Source organism: Sphaerodactylus townsendi, linkage group LG04, assembly GCF_021028975.2.
Source record: "Sphaerodactylus townsendi isolate TG3544 linkage group LG04, MPM_Stown_v2.3, whole genome shotgun sequence".
Classification (NCBI taxonomy): domain Eukaryota; kingdom Metazoa; phylum Chordata; class Lepidosauria; order Squamata; family Sphaerodactylidae; genus Sphaerodactylus; species Sphaerodactylus townsendi.
In genome coordinates this window covers 101,624,815-101,643,711 of record NC_059428.1, presented here as the reverse complement: position 1 = coordinate 101,643,711, position 18,897 = coordinate 101,624,815, and the positions used below count along the sequence as shown (strand labels likewise).

Sequence of the window (18,897 nt, the reverse complement as noted above, 5' to 3'; positions counted from 1 at the left end):
TCTACAGGTTTAAAAGCAGATGATTTAGTTCAGACATTTACCAAGTCACTTTAAACAAAGGGCACATTCTGAGCGAGGATCTGAAAAAGACTAGCTTGAATTTGTAGTACTGAATTGAAGTTGCTACTGATCCAGTTTTTCTACGGATGAATATGGGCAGTTGCTCTGTCACCCCATTTCTGAGTTGCAACCCCTGCTTGATTTTTATTGGGCATTAAAGTGGTGGCCACATGCCATTTAATGAAAAATCTGAACCAGCAATTCAGTGGGACTGGGATTGTCTGGGGTCCAACAATATTGAACTGAATCCTGCCAGACTTGCTCCAGTTTTCCTCCTCCCTACAGCCCCCACTAATCATGCTTTAGTGCATTCAGTTCCAATGATCCCCAGCTTAGCCATTCTGAGTGGACAAAGGGAACCTCTCCTCCATTTTTCACCAAAGGAAAAGTTGGTTGCATCCAGCTCATTATCTCTGACTCACTCCACCATAAACTGAAGCATAGGCCAAACCCCCCCCCCCTTTGATCTTCCTCCAAATGTGCAAACCCCAGTAAAGTTTGTTGTAAAACAGAATGCTGGACTAGATCCACTGATCTGATCCAGCAGGGGTTTTCAAAGTGGAGCACTCGTGTCACAACCTGATCTACAGAAGAAGGAGAATACACTAGGACTCTCCAGAGGGGATAGAATGAGTTGCACTAATTCAGACTGTAGGGGGAGGATCAACCACTCTTGACCCAAATCCTTCCCTTTTGTTTCACTATTTTTTAAATTGGAGGAAATGTTTTAAAAAATTGAGGAAGCAATGAAAATGGCTAGCCTATAAGTAATTCCATCTGTTGTTCCACTAGAAATCAGTCACCTCCATGAACTGCGTATGTAGACCACGTCAGCAGTATGAGTAAGTGCCAGCAGAGGTGCTCCCAGTGCAAATCCACTACAGCAGAGGTGCCGATTTACAAAAGACACAGGTTGGGTCTGAGATTCCCAGACTTTGTAACAGTCAGATATGAACTGTGGATTCTTCTCAATTGCCTTATGTGTTAAGTATTATTAAGTCGGGACTATGACATAGATAGAGAAAGGTCTTCAGCCTCCCCATGTCATTTCTCCAACTTGGAACAGTCTTATTCGGACTGCCCACACATTGTCTTGGGATCCTATGTTCCTCATTCTTGATTATTTGAACATGTTAGTGAGCAGCTGAAGGAAACACTGGGAAAAGCCTCATAACATGGCTGTGCTGGAGGCTAGGCAGGAAGTTCAGGGATCTGAACTGAGTCCCCGGAGGCCACCACACCAGTGACTTATCTCTCACAAAAGCAAAACTGCTATAAAGACAAAAAAACAAAAGCACAGCTGCTACAAAGAAAGCAAAGACTGAAACCTGTTGGCTTTGATAAATGTGTAAAGTCACCTGACCTGTTTTCCAGTGCTGCGCTCACTAGCAGGTTCTTCTTGCTCATGAACACTCTCATGATCTTTTCTGCTCTCATGTACTTTCTTCTTGATCTCTTTGAGACTTCCCAGGAAGGAATATTAAACATATTAATACTGGTTTATGCATAATTAATATTGGCTTATGCATAATTATGAATAATTAAACAGAAACATTAATTGTACAGTGATAGGTTAGAATGCTGTTTTAATCAATTGATATTTGAACAAAACAAACCCTTATTCATTGTTTACCTTTAAAACTTTGGAGCTTTCTCCATGGTGTATTTGATTTGTGTACCTCTGATATAGGTAATGTTGACAATCTTATTGAAAATCCTGAAAACCAGTGAGTTCAGTGTACCTTATGGGTGTCACTTCTTTCTAAGGGAAAACAGTGGAGCTCAAACTAGATGTTAACTTTTCAACAAGCGAGATTCAGGTTTCACTAACCCGATTCATCTTCGCACAGCTCAATGCAGCTGATTTTTGCAGGGGCCCAATTTGGATGGGGACCAGAGCCTGGGGAAAGGCTGAATACTGCACATGCACCTCCAAACAGACATAATATCCCCAAGGGCATTTCAGGTTAGGAAAGTGGTTCAGGGGAAGACTTAGGTCTCTCCCCTTAGTCTCAGGTGCCCAATGGCACTTGAAAAGTCAGCATTCTTTGCAGTAGCCATCTATTTGTAGGGAGTCGTGTGTGTATGTATGTGTGTGTGTTGGGGGGGGGAGGGCTGAATTGATCTAGTTTGGCCCTGGATGGGCACAGAATGCCAGTACACCAGTCTGTGAAGAAATGTGTTTGGTAATGGCAAAGGATATGCCACAAACATGCCTGGGTCATATGCTCATTGTGGTCATATCTATGTATAGCAGGAAGACAAATGGTGGGGGGCTCTTCGGCTCAGGAAAACATGCTGGGGGGGAAGCTGATGTCCCCCTTCCACTCCCATGGTGTTGTTCCAAGCTGTATCAGGCCCTGGTACCTTAGGGAACTTTTGTTCCTCAGTGTCCCATTTGGCTATGCAAAGATCTGAGTTGGCTCATGGGAACCCTGACTCAACTTGTGCTAGTTGTAATGTCTAACTTGGACCTCAGAAGAACTTTGGACTTCAGCCGAGGCCAGGCATTTAAGACTGTTTTGCATGGAAAACAGCCAGGGGTTGTCACTGAGTATTCATTCAGCAAGAAGCTACAGTTGGTTAAAGCCAGCATGAGAACCATCATGGTGTGGTGAGAGTACTGAATTGTTATCTCAGAGACGCAGATTAAAATCTCTAGGTTTCATGTAAGACTTCTGGGTGATCTTCAGTGACTCTCTCTCAGGACCAAACAAGAAGTGGCAGTGTCCTCACGGCTACGATGCTGCTGCTGCTGCCAAAATGTCTTGTGGGTCCAATCCTGACCAAGCCCACAACACAGTACTACCCCTCCCATACGCGCGTGTGTGTACTTGGCCATTTGGCACTTGATAAGGCACAGAGTGGAGGCAGGAGTGTATCTTCTGAAGAGGCTGCCCAGTACAAGTATTGAGCTGCACCCCCCCCCCCCACCAATCCCCTGAGGAGATTGGGGTGGGCACACAGTTCAAGATTGTGGAGGCGGAGTCAGTGGTATAAAACTGGACCTGGCCAGGACAGAGCCTGCAGTTCAAGGCTGGGCTCAGCCTGGTTGGATACAGCAATAAACTGCAGGCTTCAAAAGGCAAGCCCAGATTTGAACTACGTGCTCCCTTCCTAGCTTCACTGCTCTTACCACTGCACCATGCTGGCTCTCCATTGGGTGAAAAGCATTGTATAAACAAACAAGCAAACAAACATATATTTTAAATAAATAAATTAAATAATCATGCCTTTTCCAATACATTCATGGTGGAATCAACTGTCATATAACTGGTGACTAATTGGTGACTGAGCCTTAGGGTACTGGGACATGAAATATGGGACTGTGCAAATAATTCTCCAGTCTCTTTGGGACATGCAGACAATGCCTTTTGGAGGAGTACATGAACCATGTCCATCAAAGTACTTGCAAACTCCTTAGTTACCTCCCGCACCATTACAACTAAGTGTTTTTCTACTCAAAACACTTTTGGGGGATGGAGAAGGGGGGCAAATTACCCCTTTCTTCCTTTCTGTCAAAAGAGAATGGAAAAGGCAAGAGGGAGTAATTTCACCTCTTTCCCATTGCAGTTTTCTGCCCACATAACTTACTTCACCTGGGTCCTGCAACCCTGTGAATAAACATTAATCAAGTTTCTAATAAAGACTGCAAAACTTCATTACTTCATGTTGTATAACTCACAGAGCACAGGCGCACACTCCCATTACAGTATTCATACTGAAGTACTTGATACCTGCTAATATCTTCTTCATTCTGTGCCCCTTCTTCTGTACATGAAGCTTCTAGGAGAAGGGAAATCGTTTCATAAGCAGTGCTGTATGCAGACAGAATCTATCTTTCCTCTCTAGGGCTCCCTGTCTCACATAATAAAAACAACACTGAGGGGTACTAAGACCAAATGTAAGAGGTATAAAACGAATACTTGTGAAACACAATGGTGGGTAAGAAGTAAAGTTAATCTAATGAAACAGGACTAAATGTAGCCTGATGCCCTTGCCAAGCTCCTGTGTTTATTTTGAATTCATCAACAAAATGTTTAACTGTAGGTCTCTGGTAAAATTGAATTGCACCATGAGATTCAGGGAGGCCTTTGCAACTTAACATCTATATTGTAATGGGCAAAAGGATGGCTGAGGGATACAAAACTGACCAGAGAGATGGAAGCAAACCCCTCCCTTCCCTTGCATGCCACCCCTCACTCACTCACTCACTCCCCTCCCCCACTCCCCTTCCCTTGCATGCAACCCCTCCCTCCCCTTTCCTTCCCTCCACTAGGGTGAGTGGGCCATGCCCAGATGCCAGCCCCCCCACCTCCCTTGCATGCCACCCCTCCCTCTCCCTCTGATAGGGTGGGTGGGCCATGTCCAGATGTAGGCCCCCTCCCTCCCCTCCCTTGCATGCCACCCCCCCTCACTTCTCTCCCTCACTCCCTTTTCCTTGCATACCACCCCTTACTCCCTTCCCCTCCCCCTCCCACCGCTAGGAGCAGTGAAAAAGTGGTGCTTAAGTAATGGTCTCTGACAGAAACAGAGAATCTGCACTATTTTAAACTGTGTTTGTGTGTGCTGCAACTTCTGCTGCAGCATGCATGATCACACTTACAGCTAGCTATATGTTGAATGGATTGTATGTTGCATGTATCCTCTACATTGTTAGAGGAGAGCAGGAAGGGGGAAAGACTGAGGAAAAGAACAGGACTGCACCTACACAAACCCCATCGGGACTCCTATGACTTGAAAGGCTTCATGCCTACATTCAGGTTTTCTATCAGTCAGGAAACACTGCAGGTTTGAATTGCTGCCTGTCACACAGCATTTAAAGGCCCAGCCTGCACAGGAGAACCTAGGAACACGAGGGCCTGTAAAACATGGTTGCCACTTTTCCTTAGCTCTACTGCAATGACTTAAAAACAGCCAAAACTGAACACTTGAAGGACTTAATAGAACAAGTTGGGGAAAGGTCTACCTACTTTTTTTATATCAGGGAGCATAAAATTGCCAGAACCAAACCCAGAATAACTCCTACATCTCTAAGTGGTCCAGAGGAGAACTTTTAGCAGGTGGAATTTAGCAGAGGGAATATGCTTCTGTAGTAGATCAGCTACTTTGCATCCAGAAAGTGTCTGGTTCAAACCTTGGTATTTCCAGCTAAAGGAGCAGGATAGCGGATTATGTGAAAGATCTCTACCTACTAGAATCCTTGAGAGCTACCAGTCAACGTAGACAAGACAGACCTAAAGTATGTGTGCAGGACCAGAATTTCCCACCATTGTACTATTATGTCATGCTGACAGGAACAGGTATCATCACTGTGGAGAAAGACTGGCAAGGGGTAGAGGAAAGTTAGCCAAGCCTGGGCCTAAACCTCAGTACTTTTCCTCTTCCTCAGCAACAGTCCTCAAGCTTTAGGCCAAAATATGGCCATAGGAAGCTTTATTGAAGACACATTGCCTAACTGGTCCAATATTTCGTATGCTCATTTCATTTGTATGGAAAGCCAAGCAGCAGAGAACTAGTTTGAAGCATGATTAGTCTTATTCAGGCAGCACAAATGACCTTGTTGTCATATGGTATGCTTCTATAAAAACAACCGTTACCAACTTCGTATATAACACCATATGGATTTAAAGCCTATGGCTGTCACAAATTTTATGTACTTTTCATAACAACATGTTTTCTAGTGATGGGTGGAAGCTTCCCATCTTGCTGATGTTGTTTGATCAATCAAGTCACATTCCAGACTTGTATTACTACAAAATATGGTTTAGTGGTTAGACTGTGACACAAGTATGACCCCAACACAATGGCTGCTCTGTGATATCCCAGACCTCTACTAAGAAAGAAGAATGTATTGTCGATGAAGAACTTTACAAACAGGCCACTCAGAGGGATAAGCAGAAAGGCCAGTCCCAGACACTTTGTCAAATTGGCCCTTCAGCAATACTAACTAGTGGTCAAAGCTCATGTTACAGAACATTACAGGAAATTATTTTATTTATTTTTATTTTATTACATTTCTGCCTCATCCCTCCCCTTCTGGGCTTTTTTCCCGTGGAAAACGGGTCCAAATGGCTCTCTGAGTGTTAAAGGTTCCCTACCCCTGGCCTAGAGCCAGTGCAGCTGGTGGAGTACAGGCTGAATGTGTGGAATGCAAGAATCCTCGCTTCATTCTGGACCAGCAAGAGTTAGGGTAAGGCACACTGCCTACACAGGAGGGGTGTGGCACATTCAAGCGGGCCTTCAGGGCATGGTAGTCCAACCATGGCACTGGAATATTAAGAATTGGATCCACCCGATCCCTGTCCCAAAAATTAAACCTGAAAATTAATGAAAACGGCACAATTTATGAAGCCATGCTTTCTCTTCATTTCTTAGATCTTGGCCATGTATTAAATTGCCTTCTGAAAAGTTGCCTACCAGCTTCTTGAAGTGTCTTCTCAATCAGTCCTGCCAACTCAGGTTTAAGAGAATGATCCAGGAGCTGAACACTCTTGCTTTTATGAAGGTCAGATGATTCTGCAGCTCGGTGGGCCCCAGGTGGCAGTTTTGTCACAAAAGGCATACCCGCTAGGCGGCGCTTGTATGCGATGGCCGTCTTTGACATTTTATGGTTTTTCATGTAAACTAGGTCTGCAGAATAATTTAGGACTTTTCTCAGTGGCTGGTCCCTCCCTCAACTGGGTTGTCTTTGGTTCATACACTGGATTGTTGAGCAGCTTCTATGACATCACACCAGGTGAAATAAACTGCCCCATCCAGCAAAAATGCTAAGGGTTCGACAAGCAGGTTCACACTTTTCTCTCGTTCAGTTTGTATCCATACTAGGATATGATTTTCCATAGCAGTTTTGATGCTTACTAGTATAGATGTCATACTTTGAAGGGAGTGGGAGAGAGGTCTCATTCTTATTTAATGCCAAAGGATTTATCTATCGCAAGAGAGCATCGGCTACAGGGCTGGGACATGAACCCTGACTGTGCTTCTGCCATCCTTGTCTATCCTAGTTGTCAGTGTTGAAGATTTCTTCTTTTTTTCAGAACCTGTATGATTCTAGTTCCTTTTTCTCCCTCCTTGTGCTTCTGAAGAATGCAAGTTATGCTATGTGGAAGAAAGAAAAAGAAAATAGGTATAGGAGGTTTTTTTTTTCAGTTAAGAGATAGGAATGGACACAAAAACCTGTACCCCACTCTATTAAACAAGAAGCAACATTCAGACAGAACTGGAATTAGGGTTGCCATGCTCCTGACAGGCGAGAATATAAAAAGAAATCTGTCGAGTCGTAAAGATCCATGGAAACACATAACTGTCATCATGATGACATTAGAAACTCTAAGGCCAAGTGCCCCCAAAGAATAGATTTTTCTACCAAATGTGTCTAATTTATGCCTCTCTTTGTCCAGAGGGAAAGTGAGGACTTGCTCTATGTGTAGAAGGTAGCATCTCAGTCACCATAGAACTTGCTGGAAGATGACAGAACTTACTCATCCTTGTTCTGGGGGTTTTTCCGGGCTGTGTGGGCGTGGTCTGGTGGATTTTTGTTCCTAATGTTTCACCTGCATCTGTGGCTGGCATCTTCAGACTTTTCTCTGTGATACACCTCTGAAGATGCCAGCCACAGATGCAGGTGAAACGTTAGGAACAAAATCCACCAGGCCACCCCCACACACCCCGGAAAACCCACCAGAACCAGTTGAATCTGGCCGTGAAAGCCTTCGACAATACATTACTCATCCTTATTTATTCTGTAAAGGTTTTCAATCTTCCCGGCAGATGCACTTCCTGATACAGGTCTAGATCACTTGTTATTTACTATATTTAAAATCCCTTTGATCATAGGCAAGGCTATTGGACCCATCTCAGCAGTATATAAGGACATCCATCATCTGGTTCAATGGTCCTGGTTCCGAAGCCTCCGAATTAATATTCAGTGCTTTTGCAATGCAGATGAGCTGTGTAAAATAAAGTCTTGCATCCTCTGTTGGTGAAATCAAGACAGGATTCCCCACTACATCATCTGGAGATGACATGGAAGCACTATCCAAGTCATCTCCAGAGTCTTGTTGTGCCCCCTTCTTCTGAATCTGATGGTGGGAGTTCAGAGTGAGGCAGTATTTGAGCCATCGATATCAAGGAACCTCTAGGATGGCTGTCCTGGTAGGAGGCTGGAGACCGGCAATGAGGGCCAGGCTGCATCTGGTCCCAGGGCGCCCAAGGTGGCATGCACATCTGGCGACAGCTGTAAGGACCCTGAGAGGGCCATTGAGTGCTCTGCATACTGCCTGAGAACATTTGGAAGGGCTGGTATGCAACAGGTTGTCAGAAAGGCATAGTTGACACCAAAGTTGGAGTCTCAAAGACATTGTTGGATGACAGAAAGTCCCATTCTTTAAGAGATTGTGGCGGCTTGCAAGGCTTCCTCAACCCCGTAGATAAGACTGATCAGTGCTGAGGTGAAGGGTTACATCATTGATGCAGAAATGGGCTCCGCTATCAAGATGGATGACCAACTTTGAGGAGGAAAAGGTGTTTGATGCTGAGATGACGAAGGTTGTTGGCATTGAAGAGATGGTGGATTGTGACTGAGCAAAGAGCCCTTTTGATGATGATTTTTAAATGAGCTAGGAAAACACTGGGAGGTGCTCAAATACACCACAATTCTGGAGGGCATCAGGAAAAACCTTGTAACTTTTAAGATTTGTATTACAGAAATACCCCACAACTAAAAAAAAAACCCTGCCCTGCATCAAGCACAGATCCATCCCTACCCCTCAATTTCAGCTGATCAATTAACATTGACTTTCACTAATCCCTAAACTGTTGAGTGCAATTGTATTTCTGTTTAGTGGAATGCAAACTACTGAGCATAGTGCTGCTTGTTCCCAAGTGAATGAGTATTGGATTACAGATTTGGTTGATTAATGTACCGTTAAATCCATTCAAAGTCAGCAGCTCTTCTGTAAAGTCCCTTCAAGAAACTGGTAACTTTCAAGGCACGGGTAACTTTTTACATAGATCTTGGAAGACTGCGCGTGCACACACAAACTCCACTGTGCTGCTGTGCGTATCTTTGAATTGCACAAGTAAGCTTTCACCTTTTTCATTTAAAATGCAAGCGATACTATTTAGCTACCAACAGATGCACGCACACGTTTCGAATAAAACACTTTTAATTGGCAAGTAGAACACACATTGCAGGTCATTAGTATTTAATTGAAAGACTATTAAGTTACAAATACAATTTTTTTTAAAAAAAAAAACCTGGCATTTCAGATGGCAGTTCATGGCACATAGTTCTTTCCAATCTTCCTGCTGGCAACTGACAGGATACCATTTTTTGTCTTGTAGTTCTCTGGCAAAATGCATTGCTAAAGAACAAGAAAAATATGTAACATTCCTAAAAAACAGAGGCTGGGGAAAAGAATTCTCATTTGTTTAAATGGGATTTGAGTGTTACGGGGCTGGATTTAGTTTCAGAATTTCTTTAAATACTCCAAATACCTGGAGGACACTAAGATATCTTCAGAAACATGATCAGGGAAGAAGGATGGAATCCTGGCATCAAGCTGAAAGTTCAATTCAGGGTGGTCCAAAAATGCCCCCCTCCGCAAAAATCTCCATCTATTATATCACTTAGGCTTTTATCAAAGCCCAACATGCATTGCAGCAGACCTTTGAAGAGTGGTTATCATATACAGCTAAACTGCAAACACATAGATATATGTGTGGGTGTACATGTATCCGCACACACACATATCTAAACATCACGTACACATACACTGTATCTTTATTTCCTCTCAAGGTAATTATGAGGTACATAACTCATTCCACATCGTCTAACATATTAACAAGTAACCACTGTGAGTTAATACTAACCCTTCTTGTAAGAGAAACAGCTATTTTTTAAAAAAATGTAGGAAGTATAAATCTCATCCCCTAAACCAGTGGTTCCCAACCTGGGGTAAACATACCCCCATGGGTATGCGACATAGCATTTGGGGATACGTGAAAAAAATTACACAATGGGTTTGCTAATACAGGGATACAATTTTAGGGAAATGGGTTGCCATGAGGTACGCGAGTTAAAAAAAGGTTGGGAACTACTGCCCTAAACAAACAAATAGAGCTAGGAGAATATGAACGTCTGCTTTGAACACAACTGAATACAAAAAGGCTTCACAACTTTCCACCCGGGATGCTAAAAACAGCAGACATTGACAGGCCCCCATCTCAAGATGCTTCTCCTGTATAGTTAAAGCAGCACCAATCCCTAACTAAAACGAGCTTCTCTGAAATTACAGCTCTGTCCCTTTCTAGGGAGGTTGATATGTTGCTTATGAACAAGATGTGGTCTTCCTACATGGATAATGCTTCTGTGTCAGGCGTGCAAGCCAAGTGTCGAGAAACATCATGTGAGAATCCATTTCTCTGTCTGAAATGCATTGGTGTCTAGTTTGCAGCAGTCCAAAGGGTATTATGAGAAGATACAGTAGCTGCTAGCTTTTCCCCTGAGAAAGAACCTGGTGTGGTTCAGAACACCTTGAGACTACAGTGCTACATCCATTTTCACTTCCGGGTGTTACAGCTATACTCTACTGTATGCACAAGGTCAGATAGGAAAACATGCAGGAATAACACACTGCATGTGATCTGAATTCCTCCTCTCCTTCACTGAAGTATTACAGATGCAGGAAATGTGTTGGAAACGATCCTTTAGAACAAGAGAAAAATACAATCACTCAGGTATCCAGCTAAGCCTTCTGTGAAAAGTCTCTCCCCCAATAGTATATTTTACACTTTTGCCTTTCCTTGTTTAACTTAATGGCATTGTTTATATCAAAAATAGAAATTGCCTTGGTGGAAACAACTCTGTCTTAAAAAATATCAAGGAGTACCATTAAATATTTAGATTTTCCTTAAAAAGCCAACCCCATATTAAACGTGATGCTGCTGAGACCAAAACGCCCCATTCTTTGCCTGGCCTGTGGTAATGCAAGATACAGTGTAGGGAGATTCTGCCAAAAAGCAACTTTTCCCCACTTATATTTTAAACATTGCCATTTAAAAAGGGCTGCAAAGCCTTCTTTAACAGCTGTGGGCCAAGAACAAAAAGTAGTCAACAACCAATAACAAGAAGTTTAGAAAAACCCTCTCAATGACTTTAGTTGGCTTTCAGTTATGCAAAATGATGGTGGGAGTTGTCCATATGAAGTCCCCATGCCTTGATCATTAGAACTGATCACTAGGTTCCAAGAAAACATAGCAACATTTTAAAATATACAGACACAAACACAATGCAACACAACCAATGAATACCACCTAGAAGGCAGAGTTCCTCCATCTGTTTACATCAGATGAATTAAAGTGCATAGCAGCTACTTTAACAGTTCTCGGAGAGAGAAAACACTCAGTAAGCCTCAGCAAGTTTGATGCCTGTGACATACATCTTGCTACAGGTGGCTTCCCTTTTCTTCTTCTTCTTCTAATTCAACCTATCGGCAACTTCTGTCGAAACTTCAAATGGAATGTGCTGAAATTTCTGACTGTTGCCTGATGTAACTCTGGAAGCTCTTGTCTCCAATGGGATGTTCTCTACAAAATGAGGGAAAAAAGAACAGGGGGAAATGTTGATTACACGTTTTGCAGAGCAGGAGAAAACCTAATGCAAAAATAAGGAAAGGCGGTCTCATTTTCTGCCTCTGGAAGACAGCCCTGGCATGGCTGGAAAAAAAAATGGAAATCAAGGAACCGTTTGGTTAGCATGAAAAGTCGAGGCAGCATGCAACTTTAGATTCTAAAAGAGCAAGGAAGGAGACTTGGCAAGGAACCCCCTAATATTCTGGAAGAAGTTCTAGCAAGTGTCAGGAACAAGGCATAGGCATGTTGGAATATGATGTCCAAGGAACTTCACACGGGAAATGCTTCTTTGCACAGATAAAGCCTTTGGGCAGGAAGAACTTTATGTAGGCGCAGCAAAGGGCAGTGATCAGCCACAGAATCCAAGGGATGTTAGTGATGGCAATGAAATCCAGAATTTTCTGTCTTGGTCTACTTATTACTTTTTCCCCTCCCTCCAATGAAGTTTACAAAATCACCATGCTCCATATACATGTTTGCCATAAACCATTCAGAAATATCTCGTGCACACAATTGTTCAAGAAATGCTTGATGAATAACAAGTCTCACGGGATACCAATAAATCCTTCACCATGAAAAAATATACCACCAGGTCAAGCAATTGCTGATGGGTAGACAGGAGAGGATTTTTCTATTGAGTGAGATGCTTCATGTTTAAACTTTTGAGCCCTTGTATACCATTTTGCTTCTGGTTATGCCTTAATTCTGAAGAAGCCCGTTTCCCAAATCTTCTAATTTGGGCAGTCATTTTTATTTGGTCATCGTTTCACAGTCAGCACTGAAGGCTCAGGGTGGACTTTTGAGCATAATGCTCGTTCAAGTGCAAACGTTGTGAGGCAGTGGGGAACCCGATTTGGCAGATGCTGCTGCTCTCTTCTCAGGGCCTTTCTGTCTCCCTCTCAAGAGGGGCTTTTTAGAATGTCTAGATGCTATATTTTGTACGCTGTGTTTTAAATGGCCTTAATTATTTTATTGTTTAGAGCCTATATTTATATTGTATTTATATTAAACTATGAGAGTGCTCTTTTGTTAAGTTATGCTATTTATGTTGTTCACCGCTCAGAGCCCTTTGGGGTGAGCGGTATAAAAGTCAAATAAATAATAATAATACAGAGAAGCAGAGAGCGTTGCTCGCTTCCCACACCAGTTTAAAACAAACCATCATTCCCAAAAAAGAATTTGAAGAAGCACATGCAAGCCAATGGAACAGGATGCATGCCTCATCCCTATGAGCTGCCAGAGCTCTCCTGGAGCTGATGAGAAGAGAAAAAAAATTGCATACGAGGTTTCCTCTTAAGGAAGTTTATATCTGCTGGGACCGTTCTGTTAGAACTTCTTGTTTCCTATCATTAAGCAAAGCAAGCCAGAGAACTGGTAAATCTGCTTGTGGCTCAGGAGATCTAAACCGGCGCTGTGAAGTCTCTGGTTTGAGATTTATAATGGAGCTTGTAGATCACATAGGAAGTTCTAGACCACAATGTGCCCAAGCTGAGAACTGGTGTATGGCGGAATAGCACCTGCACAATCAACTGCTCCAAGTTAGCAGGGCTGCATTAAAAGCAAACCACAACTAATCCCCTCTCGGTGTTTTAGAAGGAAAGAATGCCAGGGGAATCCAGTGCTATTTGTTCTGGAGCAAACCACACTTACTGGCTCCCGTATTTTGTCTTCTTGAATTTGTCCCTCTTGTATTGGGCATGTTCCTGCTCTAAGGTTTTAACACTTGCAACAATCTGCTTTAGTGTCTTGTAGGTCTCCTGAGGGTCATCGATGACAAAGGTTGAATACTCTTCCTGCTCTGGCCCATCATATACAGATTTACTGCCGCAAGCCTCTGTTAAAGAAGATGAGGAAAAATGAGACACTTGTATAACACACACAAAAGAAAAAACAAAGCATCTCTGCTGAACTGATTGATACCCAGATAATGGCCAAACCATCTCTTTTAATCAAGAGTAAGAGGGTTTACACCAGGGAAAGTGATCAAAACAAAGAGTCCCACAGGATCAGGCCAAGTGTCCATTAAGCCAAGCATCCTGATTTTCAACAGGGGTCAGTCAAATGTCTCCGAGCGCTCTCAGCCAGAGCTCAAAGGTAATACCCCTTCTCCAGTTTGTTTCTAGAATTTGGTTTTTAGAGATAAATGTTTACTCCGCCACCATGGTTAATAGCCACTGATGGACTTTTCAACCACAAACCTGTATGATCATCTTTTAAAACCATCTAAAGTCTGGGCTGCTTCCACATGAGGGCTAAAAAATCCACCTAGGAGCACAAAGAGGCTGCAGTTGGGGACTCCACACTCCTGCCTCGGCTGTGTTCATTTCTGCTGAGCCCCCAACCCTCTCTGCTTCTTTGCATCACGCCTGTACAGAAGCAACAATGTGGTGATGATAATGCAGGCCTCCCAGGGCACAGCAGCCCTCTTTTTCCTCCCTTGCCCAGCTAAGCCACAGCATAAAATTATTCTGTTCCTTAATTCTGAAAAAAGGTCCATTAACAGGGTAAAGGTTCGGGGAGGAAATATCGAGTGATATCTGCCTTCCCCCATACTGATCACAAGCAAAGCATCCACATGGACATTCCATAGCATCCCATAGCCACTCAGCAGTTTCCCCAGTGACCCAGGGGAAAGAGTGTAAAGGTTTTGCATGCATAGACTGTGGGTTAGTTTGGGGGTAGCAACAGCTTGCTTCTGCTATCTATTCTGTTGGAAACTTTTGTTTTTTTGCTTTGCACAGTTATCTAAGCATGTTTAAAGGTAGGCAACTGCATCTTTCCATCGGCAAAAACCTTTGCTTATTCAGAGCACAGACTTAAGTGCAAAGGGACTGGCGGTTCGGAAACAGCAAGAGGGGTCATAGGTTTGCAATTACACAGAGCTGAGAGTAAGTTTAAATATATCTGACATCACTGGCTTACTTCCTACAAAGTTATATTTATATTTTAAGCTTAAGATATCCTGACTGCCCCTGTGCTAAAGAAGTATCTGAAGTTTGACAAACCAGTAGTTTAAAATAGTTTGCAAGCATGCCAAGAAATGTAGCGATCATATGATGTTCCTTCCCTCCTTTTACATTCATTGAATATTTCTGCCTGACACTCAGATTTCATTGATGAATCTGAAAGCAAACATCTTTTATGACCTAAAATGATCAATCGGATATTATGTGGCAGCAGTTGAGTAGTCTGCATATTGGCAATCTGAAAGAGGAACTGACTGGTCACTTCCTACATTTATTGGTCGCTTTGATTTAAGATTCACTTCCACTTGCTAATTCTGAAGAAATGACTTTCAGCATATACGTCTAAACTGCTGCAGGAGTTTGTTTAAAAATTATTATTTAAAAACTAGTCACTATGCATGAAACGAAGACATGCAAAGCGCTTCTTAACCACATAAACAGTACATTCTCATTTATATTTGCAAATTATATAGTCAGATATTATTTCAGATCCTCTGAAGCAAAGTCATTCTTCAAAATAAGAGGTTTTAAAAACATGAGGCGACCACAGTAGTGATAAATGAGCACACTTACCTTCCATCTTCTCCAGTTGAGGCATATACAAATTAAAAAGGGAGTAGATCCGTTCAGTTTCTCTATCTCCATCTATGTCTAATTGTATGTTTGCTGGCAGGCCCCTGCAGAAACATTTAAGAAAAGGTTAAAACTATGCATTTTATTTATTTATTTATCATTGGACTTCTTGTTGCAGAAGAAGAATCTTACAAAGCTAAACAATATTGTGAACATTTAGTCTATTTAAAATATATATTAAATTTTGTTAAAGGCGACAGACTACTGAAAAGCCACATGTTTTTTTGTTTTTGAGAAATCAGAAGAATGATTCCCTGCTCCATACTAAATGCTCTCAGTGTATTCACTAACACTGGCTTCCTAGTTTGCAAACAGTGGCATAAAGATGTAGTTCAACACACAGATGCAATTTGTCCCCTTTCATATTTTTTAAATATATAACTAATCTGGCCACTCAAGTATGGGGGAATACCATGTCTCCTTAGCCCAGCATATTCTAAACAGTGCAGGAGATAAGTGGATAGATGCTATGTGCTTTTACCCTTCTCTTATGTTTTTGGGGAGGATTGGACATCAACTCTACTCTCCTTGAGTTACCTTAATGCATCAGGCAAACTGTGATCCAAATGCTACAATTAGCAGACATTTCAACATCAATTGGCAGAGTAACGTGACGCCTATATAAGTATGATCTTTATTCATAGCTTTTAGACTGTGGTACAATTTTTCAGCACATGCTTGTGATTATCATGTGCTGAGACGGAAGAGAAGCCATCCCTTTTTTAAGCAGTTGCCCATGGCGGTGTGTCAGAGAGTTCTTATTCTGCAATGTATTAAAATTCAAGGGAACCATTTTAAGCTGATGAATAGTACTTTCCCAACAACAGAAGGCCTCTCACGCATCATGTGATATTATTATCTCCCCACATGTATGCCTGGAGGACATTTGCCCTTCTCCTCTCATCAAATGGGAGCTGTGCTAAGAAAGGAGCATACATAACTGAACAGTACATATATTACAAGTGCAGACTGCAGAGCTGTACATTTGTACTACCATTATGGCATTAAAGGAATGAATAGTTTACCATTAGTTAGAAAATAGCTAGAGTTTTTAGTGGATATTTTTAATTTGTAGTTCAGGTTTGAATCATCAACCATATGGGTTAACTTGATTCATTAATTAAACATGCATAAACTTATATCTGCACAAACCATTGTTGAGGTTTGGAAAACAGAGACATTTCTTAGTTACAGTATGCTGTATGTAGTGTCATAGCAGGCACCATCTTTAAAAAGTTATCCCACTGGCAGGGATGCTGCCTGTTCCAAGATGGTGTTTGCTATATTTGCGAGTTTTTTAAGGGGAGGGGGGGTATTGTATTAAAAAGGAAAGATTAAAAACCTGAGCAACTGAGGTCATGTTTTTAATTAATCACCAGGCTTCGAACAGTTTATCTCACAGATTAATTGAAGCCCTAATAGAGTCTTAGCAAGAATAGAATGTCTAAGAATGGTTTGTGCTATATAAACGAAGGTGGTTCACAGACCACTGTAGGAAAACCAGAATAAGGAAACAGCTAAGTAGCAGTTTAATACGTATCAGCACAGGTTTGCCGTCACCTCACTTAGCACCAGCTCGCAGACTTTTAGTGATCTGACAGCCACACATTTCATCATCAGTATACTTCAAGGAAAATTTAGAACAGGAAACATCCTAGAAAGTCCTTACCCAGTGCAGGGAGTACAGCCAGGGGTGTTATCTGCTGTAGCTTTACAGCACAGCCAGTGCCCATTAAGGTATGCAGAAGGGTGATAGACAGTGAGCCGTTTCTTGTTACACTGGCTAACTTTGGTGAGGATATCAATCCAGTCCTTGGCCTCGACACAGTTATTTGCTTGGATGTACAGAGCTCTTTCAGGCTGAATCACTTGGAACATCTGAAAGGAATAGAGGTGAGGAAGGAACAACAAACAGTCACTTAAAATCTAATGTTCACACAGAAAAATCTGGGAGAGGCACATATTTTAGTCCTTTAGTTCAGTAGGCTAGGCCCCAATCTAACATCACGAGATTCCCAATTCAGACCCTGGATCCTCTGACATGATCCTTGTAAGAACATATAAAAACATGATCTATAGCTACAGTGCTGAACTTCCTTCTGTGCCATGAAATCCACTAGGTGACTTTAGCCCTCTCCACCACCTCCCCAGCAGTCTAATTTATGTACATTAAATGCTGTCAAGATGCAGCTGACTTATGGTGACCCAGTATGTTTTCAAAGCAAGAGATTAACAGAGGTGGTTTGCCATTGCCTTCCTCGACCCTGGTATTCCTTAGTGGTTTCCCATCCAACTACTCGGCAGAACTGATAGTGCTTCTGAGATATGACAAGATCTGGCTAGCCTGGGCAATCCAGGTCAGGGCCAGCCTGATTTACCTCATGGATTTAATTAATTAAAACATGCATATCCTGCCCTTCTACCTGAAAAGGTCTCCAAGACAGTCTGGAGCAAAGGATTCTTTTAAAAAGCAAAAAGCACAATAACATTCCAAGACAACTTTTTGAGATAACAGTACATGAGAAAAAACCGCAAAAAACAGCAGAATCCTTTTTATAGCTAAACTGAACAATAAGATTTATTTTTAACTATTTAAAATCTTTTCATAACATTCTTCATTACAGATTGAAAAGAAAATTACATTCCTCCATTTCCCTTGATTCTTTGTGATAGTTATTAATCTACGTGGTTAAATGCCGTCATGATTAAGCTGGTGAGCTTGGGGTCCTCTCTTCCTTCAGTCTTGGAAATGGGAAAAGAGCAGGCAAAACAAAGGGTGACCGATTTTGAGTGGCAGGCAGACTGAGAGAGATCACCAGCTTCCCTGTCTTCTGAAACTTCCAGATACCTAGTTTTCCTGGCTGCTTAACATTCCCATTTGAACGTTTTTAGTCACAGGAAAGTATTTTTCCTTGTCATGTGCTCCCTTCTTCACTTTTGGATACGATTTAAAAAAAAGGTTCCAAAACAAATGGCTACGTATATCCTTGTGGTTTAAGAGATATTGAAATTATGAAATGTGTTTTACTTTGTTTCACTTTCTATCAAGAGATTCGATCTAAGTTTATTCATCCCTTGCTTAATAGGTATCCCGGTCAGACTCAGTTTATACTCGTATGTTACTTATTGATGAAAAACCACTGGTTATGGCATCTAATGCAAAGGCTCCATGCAGCAATCTCTAAAATTCACCAAACACTGACAGTTTAAATTTTTAGCTACATTACAGATTTTTTTCCCACAAACTTATTTATTATGCTATTTAACCTGTATTTCCCCTAAATTATAAGACAATTCATGTGTGGGAGTTAATTTTTTCTTTTACCTGTTTTGAATTTTGCTGTGATTTGTGCTGGTCTACAACCATATTAATAATGATCACTAAAGATCACTACGCTCCTCCACAGGACTTATTTCAAACTTATTTCAAATGACATTTGAAATATTATTTATAATATTTTACATAATATTTCTGAAAAGCACTAGCAAACATGGTCTTCAAAGAAGCACCATTTCATACAAAATATACCTTTAATTTTTATTTTCTTTTAATTACAAGCTGTTTAAAAATGCCCTTTAAAAAATCGTTCTAATTCCTAAC

General features: G+C 41.7%; 1 protein-coding gene across 4 annotated transcripts in view; it reads right to left on the bottom strand.

The window, feature by feature from the left end:
• Nucleotides 1-9,212: 9,212 nt before the first annotated feature.
• The window catches only part of RASA3 (RAS p21 protein activator 3), a 211,123-nt gene continuing 201,438 nt past the window's right edge, over nt 9,213-18,897 (bottom strand). For all 4 annotated transcript variants that reach the window (XM_048492563.1, XM_048492562.1, XM_048492564.1 and 1 more), the window contains 4 exons: nt 16,966-17,174; nt 15,237-15,340; nt 13,348-13,531; nt 9,213-11,652 (listed from right to left, as the gene is read on the bottom strand). In XM_048492563.1, the coding sequence (XP_048348520.1) occupies nt 11,577-11,652; nt 13,348-13,531; nt 15,237-15,340; nt 16,966-17,174 (573 nt within the window). In that variant the 3' untranslated portion in view covers nt 9,213-11,576. The remainder of the gene's footprint in view (nt 11,653-13,347; nt 13,532-15,236; nt 15,341-16,965; nt 17,175-18,897) is intronic.